Source organism: Gastrolobium bilobum, unplaced genomic scaffold (assembly GCF_033153095.1).
Source record: "Gastrolobium bilobum isolate Gb01-03AN ecotype WA unplaced genomic scaffold, APGP_CSIRO_Gbil_v1 utg2264, whole genome shotgun sequence".
NCBI classification, from domain to species: Eukaryota; Viridiplantae; Streptophyta; class Magnoliopsida; order Fabales; family Fabaceae; genus Gastrolobium; species Gastrolobium bilobum.
In genome coordinates, this window is record NW_026899254.1 from 493408 (window position 1) to 502135 (window position 8728).

The 8728-nt window shown below is 32.8% G+C and overlaps 1 protein-coding gene across 1 annotated transcript; it reads right to left on the bottom strand.

Moving 5' to 3' along the window:
• Window positions 1-2855: 2855 nt before the first annotated feature.
• Window positions 2856-8405, bottom strand: LOC133288775 (aspartic proteinase 36-like). The gene is made up of 10 exons (XM_061486588.1): window positions 8073-8405; window positions 7846-7975; window positions 7492-7739; window positions 7019-7246; window positions 5788-5950; window positions 5615-5688; window positions 4689-4779; window positions 4225-4300; window positions 3615-3686; window positions 2856-3103 (listed from the first exon to the last, which is right to left on the bottom strand). The coding sequence occupies exons 1-10, from the start codon at window positions 8264-8266 to the stop codon at window positions 2940-2942; spliced, it is 1440 nt and encodes a 479-aa protein (XP_061342572.1). The 5' UTR covers window positions 8267-8405; the 3' UTR covers window positions 2856-2939.
• Window positions 8406-8728: the final 323 nt, after the last annotated feature.

The window sequence follows — 8728 nt, forward strand, 5'->3', positions numbered from 1 at the left end:
GCAATGGTGGATTGTTAAAGTCACTTGTTACAATAAGTATTTGTAACCTTTAATTAATTTATATTTCAAAGTCACCTGCTTTGTATGCACCTCCCTTCATTCATGATCCATTAATGATTAGTATCCCTCCGTTAGTCACCCAACTATAATATCACTGAAGTGGCTATAATAGTTTTTTTTTTTTTTTTTGGTTGACTATAGTAATATTTACTCAACAACATGAATAAGTAACTTTTATATTTGTCAAATGCCGAATTATTATTGCATTAATCAAAATTGACAAATATTATGATATAGAAGAGGACAACAAAATATCTTATCAAATATCTATCATTTGCAATTATTTTTAATAAATAATCCCTTGTTATTTTGTAATCATTTATCTCTTATGACTAAATAATTACTTGCAGTTGTTTTTTGTGTTTTTTCTTGGCTTAAGACCCTCCGTATATACCAAAAAAAATTTTATTAAAAACCGGAGCCCGTGGCTTTCTTTCCGCTGTTGTCAAGGATTTCATGGATGTTAATGAGTTAATGACCGATTGACCGTAATGTCTTGAAGTGCAACCAAGGTTGGTCATCCATTTGCTGCTTATAGATTTATTTATTTTTTGCAAATATTGAAATATATATAAAAAAAAAACGACCCTGAGATAAATAAAAAATGAGTTAAGTCTTTTTTTTCCTTAATAGGTTTCATATATTTCTTTTTGTTTTACACAACACAATATAATGAACATATTTTCGATAAAAAAAACTCGTGAAATTAAATTGTTCAGCAAATCTCACCTCCACTATTACAACCATACATTGAAAATATATCCAACGACCCTGTGCCTCCTTGTCACAAAGCGTCCCATCAATCAATTTTTTCTTAATATAGATACTCTGGTACGAAAAAATGATCGTGTAATCATATTTTTTAATCATAATCATTCATTAATGATAAGATAAAAGAAAAAAAAGGTTTATAATTTTTAAATAAATAATTATGATCAAATAACATGATCACATTATCATTTTTTCACGTAAAAAAATCCGCTATCATTTTTTTCTATTCTGGCTAAGATGTTTACACTTTTGTCTTCTAATTACAGTCTTTCCCCGAAAATTCTCCACTGCTCTCCATTCTCCACTGCAATCTGCTTTGTGGTGACAAAAGGGCACTTTATTAGCTGGAAAAATAGTGGCATATGACGCCAATGCAATAATTGGCCATTAACGAAGGCGTTGAAACCAATGAATCACTTATTGGTGGCCCTCCCTCTGCCTCCTCTAGACACTTTTCACGAAAATAGATCAATATGATATAGTATATGTCATATTAAAAGAGACAATTTTTTTCTTCTTCTAGTGGAGCCTTGGAGAGGGAAGCAGAGGCAGTTGAGCTAATTCCTTCCAAAAGGAGTACTCTGATATAACAGTCTTTCAGTGTATCTTCTATTTCATTGTCGCTTGGAAATTAATTAATAAATAAAAAGAACTTAATTTGATTCAAATCAAGAAAGCTCGTTAATTAAAGAGGGGCATGATACATACACTGAATTCTGAAAACAACTTTGTAAAGCCTGCTTTGTCATCGTCTGAATTTATGTTCACTATTCACCAGTTATTATCATAACCTATTAGCTTGCTTTTTTTGTCAAAGTTACAAGCAAATATTTTCTCCCTGCGATACTATAAATTTATATGTTCACTTGGGAGGACTTCGGCCTTTCGTAGTGCTGGTTCTTTTGATTCCACAAAGGACACTGAGATTATTGTTATAAAGTCTATAATATTTTGGGTGTTTGATATTGTTTTTAACGATAGATAGTTTAATTGCTTAACGCTCGGACTCAAAACAAGCCGGGGGCAATTAAAAAAATAAAATAAAAGCAGCAGAGCCAGCTCAAACTAGCCTCTAGACATGACTAGGGATGTGCATTGATCGAATCGAATCGAATTTTTTGAAAAATTGAACCGAATTAATTTAAATGATTCAATTCAAAACTGGTTCAGTTCGGAAGTGGTTCGGTTCAGTTGAAAATGATCAGGTTCAGAACCAGTTTAGGTCGACCCTATTTTGAAAAGAAAAAAAAATTTAAAATTTAAAAAATAAAGTTATTAAAATCAATTTGATTTGATTTGAAAATGGTTATGTTGGGGTCGAAAACGATTTGGTTCGGTTCAAAATGGTTCGATTCTTAAACTGGTTCTAAAAATCGATTCAATTCATGAACTGGTTCTTTAAAAACTGATTCGGTTCTGAACTGATTTTTAAAAATCGATTATTTTAAAGGCGATTCGGTTCAGTTCGGTTCATGATTCGATTCAATTTTTTGATTATTTCGCACACTCTTACACATGACAAAGAACAAGCAAAAGAACATGATTATGAAGCTTGCATCAGTCCATCTTCAGTACTTTCTTGAGTTGCACATTTCCAATTTTGATGATTCCAAATACAACCTTCAGGACTAAATGTTAGCCCGCCCAAATGCCACCCATACACTTTGGGCTTAGCTCGTGTTACAAAGATCCATATTTTAAAATGTGATTACAAATACTAAATGCATCTTTTACTTTTAGAGTCTGATAAGAATGTACTAAGGTAACGTTGGTGAAACTTTAAATTTGTACGACATTGTTTGTTGATTGCTGCAAGTAATTTTTTTTTTTTTTTAACTAACTCTTGTATGAATGGCAATATTCAGCGTCATAAAAGTCAAGCCATTATACCTTCCTCCTTTAAAAAATAACACAAAAATAGTTACTGAAAACACTAACAAATTAAAAAACACCACAAGAATAGCAACATGCATCTTTCGCTCCTTTCTCAACCTTTTTCTTTTTGTTGGGGGAGGGAGAGGGGGGGTAAAATTATACCATATTAAGCACACTACACACCTTATCATTCAAATAATTATGGTACAACAAAATCAAATGAATGACATCTCTCATATCAAAACCAAGTAAATAAAACTGTTTAGTATGCCAGTTAGCAACAAAGAAAACGTCAATATTCTTCCAATTAAAAATGTAGAAGCTGAAGAAATATTGTGTGCACCCACTGTATGTACTATTCCAGTCGTTTCATCCTTCACTTTAATGCTGGAAGAGCCTAAAGAAACAACAACACAATTGTAAAACTTATTCTAGCATACATCAATATCAACAAATTTAACCCTAAAAGCCAATAGAAGCTAACCTAACAAACGAAGCCTCTTTTGGTCAAGCTCTCTTAAATTAATTAACCTTTCTTACTTTTCTAATACATAAATAAAAAATGGTCATAAAAAGGAAAACATTTCAAGCAGGAGTAGTGATAGGCTAGGAATGATGAAATTGATTCAAATTAAAGAGTACCAAAAGAGATGATCAAAAGCTACTAGGATTGATTTAGTGATACGGATTTAGGTAGTTTGCATGGGGTCTTAGGTATGAGATCTTAGGTTCGAACCTGAGCGTCATCAATGTAGTAAAAAAAGAGATAGAGAGATTATCTAAGGTGATATGAACTTGACACGACCTTTGATTTTACATTCCACATATTAATATATAACGGGGGGTTATATTAAACAAACCATACAACGAAGTAGGAAAAAAATTATGAAAGGCTACTTAGTACTCACAATTGTAGTCAGTCCATCCAATGGCCATATTTTCAAGATCATATACAACTAGTTTATTTGATAGAACCAAATCTGCAATTGGAAATAATTCAAAGTTAATGATATTGACATCCAACATTAGTTAGCAATGATTTTCAAAATGAATAAAACCAGCATCAGTCAGACACACACACACAGCAGGAAAGCCACCAGGTCCAAATGTAAGTGTATAGAAGTTCTTAATTCAACACATAGCTGAACAGTTTAAAGGCTATAAGACAAACATTTATCGGGGTTGGAATTATAGGTTTAGGGTTAAGGAAAAAAGAAAAGAAAAGAAGGCCGCTAACAATAATAACACTGAATATATTATTGATAATTGATAAGACGTGAAATAATACCCTAACCTAATTCTCCTATCCATACTAATAATTAGGTCACAAGTACTAGCACTACTAGTACAAGTCGAAGCCCAAGCCCACTAATAATAAGACTAATAATCTAATAACCCTAATATCTTAAAAATCAGAAAAAGACCCAACTGGGAACTTAGTTGACAAATTGAGCATTCACTAAACTTAGAAGAAGCCACAGGAGTAATTTATAAGTGACGTTTAGTTCTAAACTGTACCTCCAAGAAGGGTCATGTCCTTTCCATTCTTAGTTTGTGCCACACTTTTCTGCCAGCCAATACACCAGATACCATCCTGAGGGAAAGTTGAGGCCAAAATAGTATCAAGAAACACCATAATTAAATACCAGTAACATATTTATCAAATTGAGATATTATACAATAAATTTAAAAAATACATAATATATCAGTAAAATACTCTAGATAGATAATCAGACCTTTTAATTTACAATTACAGAATGTTTCTATAGAGATTATATATGGCATTTAATAAGCATGTACCATAAAACACACGGCACACCCAGGCACATTTCAGAGAGGGAGAAATCAGTTCAGACAACAGATTAAGATTATATCAAACATATTTGTCATTTGGGTACTTGAGTATCTAGCATCTACAAAGCTCCTTAAATAGAAGCTAGTACATATACTCATATACAACAAACACCAAAGTTGCAACTCACTTTATACTCGAACAGGTAGTCGTGAGGATACACGGACAGAGAAAGAGATTCCTCAAAATGAAGCTTGACAACTGGAAATCCATCATCCACTCTGCAAGATTACAAAGGTCAACAAATTAAGGGCTGCATATGCCAGACAATTAAAAGTGCACTTGCTGCCTTCTTGAACTGGTGAAATTTAACTCTCAAAGTGTAAAATGCATTTTAATTACCAGAATATCATTTGAACAATTTATACCCAGTCATTATTTTAAAAGAAAATCATATTGAACAGATGATTCTTTTGTAATATAAAATTCTCTGTAAATGTAGCAGCAAAATGTTTATAATTATATACTTCTAGTCTACTTAAAACAATCATACATGAGATTTTTTGTCTATGACCATCCAACCCACTCCCTTCACAAACAAAGGAAAAAGGATAAAGTAATACAGAAGCCCAAAAAGAAAATGAAAAGGACTGAGAAAGGGAATTGGCGTAATTTGTCTGTTAAACAGAGTCCTGATAGGACCCAATACTTTCACTTCATCCTTGCTTAAGTGCACAAATTAATTCTATTAAACAGCCTCTGTTATCTTAAGTGAATCCTAATCAAACATTCTTTATTTTATTAAAATCTTTTTCCCCTTGCAGGTTTCAGAATATTGGATTACTAATATAATTAAAACAGCAATAGCTAGGATATTTGTACAGATATATTTAAACGGAAATCTGATGTTGTCACCATACCCTATGGGCTAAACAACCAAGAAAATAAACCTTTAGTATCTCTGATAAATTATGTGATATCCTAAGTCAATTAAAAAACAATGACAAGTCAAACAAATAGGATATCACACATTAATATTAGCAAACAATACTAATTAAATATAACAGAGAAATGTAAATTTCCAATAAAAGAAAGTCATCAAGATAAGTTTCGTACTTCCCAGTAAACTGAAAACAGGTAAATTGTTGTTCAACGAGATATAGTTTCAATCCAGGATGCCGAGCCAAAACCTATCATAAAGAACAATCATAAGTACTAAAGTGGAAATTTTGTTTCACCAAAAAAAAAGTGGAAATTTTGATTCAACTAATCTTAACAGATACACGTACCTTCGTCGTTAGTTGGTCATAAACTATGCTTGGAAAATAAGCCAAGGTTGTTCCACTATCTATTACTGTCCCCTTCCCATTTCCAGAATCAAATATATCTGAGGGAAGCTGTAGAACATCCTTATCAACCTCAATATACTTCAAAACCACATTGTAGTGTGCCCTATAATAGTCAACAGACTACAGTTATGGCATAATTCCAATCCCAAAGACCTGAACTTCTTGAACTTAAGACTATCTATGCGCGTCGCGTGCTCGATCTAGCAATTGTTTTGATGAACTGTCATTCAAAAAGAAAGAAGAGAAAGAAATGGGAGTTGGCGCCTACATAACAGGTTGCTTGCTTACCAAGCCATCCTGGCTTTTCGCTCCTCCAATTCGATTATTATTTATTATTATTGACTTGTATCAAATACAATATAAGAATCTGAAAGAACATTTCATGGAAAGTTTTACAGCTTAAACCAGAAGCCTCAGATGAATATGCCTTCACAAAAAAAGAAGGCCTTGAAAGCAACAAAAAAGCAGTAAATGAAACCTTCTTTCTGTGGTATATGGGACTTATTTGCTCTTCTAGGGGACCACAGAAAACAAAGGGAGTTACCATACATATAACAAATAGCCAGAGAGATAGAGATGAAATTTCATATATGCCAATTTTATTTTATTTTTACAATTTTAAAATTAAAATAATCCCAACAAGATCCAGCACAGGGAAAAAAAAAGAAATAAGAAACTTGAAAAGATTGATTAGCTTAACTCACTCACAGTTTTGAAATTGATGTAAAGCAATATATTTGATGGTAATATACAAACAAAAATCCATTAGAGATGATTTGTGTAAAGGCTTTATTCCTCACATCACGCATTTATAACATTGGCTTTAAAATAATATCTTTATTACTTCATTTTCTGAATTATTTAAATAGCAAAATAAATTCATTACATAAAATGCTTGAATCTAATAAAGTTGCCCAACTGGGATAAAAAGAAGCATGTGCATCCAGTATTCTAGCAAACTTCCTGTATTCAATGAATATTAAGTACTCCTCTCTACATCAATTGCAGAACAACCAAGCCAACTAAAAATTTTATGAACATGAAATGAGGTTATATAAAGATATTTCATTATTGATAGTTTCAGTATTGCATGACTGCTAAATTTTCCCTTTGATTTATATGATAACCAATATGACAGCATAAAAAAAAAAGACTAAGTTACTGCACATACATTTTCGGTACCAATGGAGTTGTATTAACTTTGGGTTCCACCACTTCCCCTATGGAAAATATTCCACCACCACGAATAGTGTCAAGACAGTGTGAAAATACTTTTTTCACCTTTCCAGAAGCAGCAAGCTGTGAAAGCACAGAAGAATTTGCTTGTCCAAAACCAATTATTCCATCCAGGGCTCCTTCAGAAGATGCACCCAATGTCCCAGATTGTACATTGCTACACCTGTCAGCAAGAGAATACCCAGAGAGATATAAAACACGGGGGTGCAAAAAGGTTAATCTTTCTTCTTCAATTCTTTATCAATCTAGGAAGCTAAATATTTCTAAACAAAAAATAACACACTAAAAGTGGGAATAAGAACTTTTAATCCAATTCTACAACTTTAACAGCAGACAAGATTGACCTGAAAACTATTGTCAGAAGTCACCAATATATAAACAATGTGAAGTATTAGTAATTATTCTCACCCAAAAATGATGCTGCTATTTTGTGGTGCAGTGTTGAGATTACCAATGACCCGATTAAAAGTAAGATAATCCTTAACATAGTATCCAGTAGTTGCACTTCCATCTCCGTAAGTTATGCTGTACGGGCATGGATTTTCAGACTTGCAACCAGGAATTGGACCATCATAAGTGGAAGAGCAAAAATCTTGTTCGCAAGAAACGAATTCTGAAGTTTTGGATCCCTTTGGGTCATAGAGAATCAAGTCTATCTGTAGTAAGTAACAAAAAGCAAAAACAGTTCAATTAGCTAAGATGAACATAATTAAAGGGTCAAGTTACACGCGATTCTGAAGTTGAAGCTGAAAAGATACATACACCGAGATCAGTTTTCTTGGGACATTTTAAGCACTCAACACAATTCACCCATAGAATGTCACTTCCTGTATCAACTTGCACATAGTAGTCCTTTGCAGGAGATCCAAGTCCAAGTTTTGTAAAATAAAGCCTAAACCAAATAATTATTGTATGTTTAATCATAATTAATAAATGGTAATTAAATTAAATAAAAAAATCACAAAAAAATAAAAAAATAAAAAACGAACCCAGTTTCAGTAGCGCCACCATTGCCGCCAAGGTTGAGATCCACGGCGGAAAGAAATCTACCTCGACGACGGTCATCGTGAGCTTTCATTGTACTTAAGCTCGTTTTCCGACGCTCCACCGGGAACACTAAATTCCCATTCGCAATTTCCACAACAAGTATTCCCACTAATATCACGAAGCCTCTCAGATCCATCAATTCAGTACCCGTACTACTGCTACCTTCAGTTCAAAGGAAAGAATAGAATGAAACAAATCAAGCACAACGCAAACTCGATTCAACTATAGTTTTTTTTTTTTCATTTTTGCGTTTTGGGATTAAATTCTATTGCAGTTCAAATAAAAATGATAGTGGAGAAATGCGGAAAACGGAAGAAACAAACCAAGAGGGAATTAATATTTTGCTATTTCAACGCCAAACGACACGCCTTGTACATCGTTTTGAAAGTTAGCACGCCTCTATTATTTTGCGTTTCATTCTCATCTTTTCGGTTAACTAGTTTCTTTCATTTTCACCACTATAGCAAGAAATAAAAAGATACAGATGCATCCAAAATTTGCTTCCTTGGTTTTCGTCAAATCTATGTGCCTAATGTGCACCCTTTAAAAATATATATTTAAAAATAGGATTACATTAAAGTATATGAAAAATGTGTCA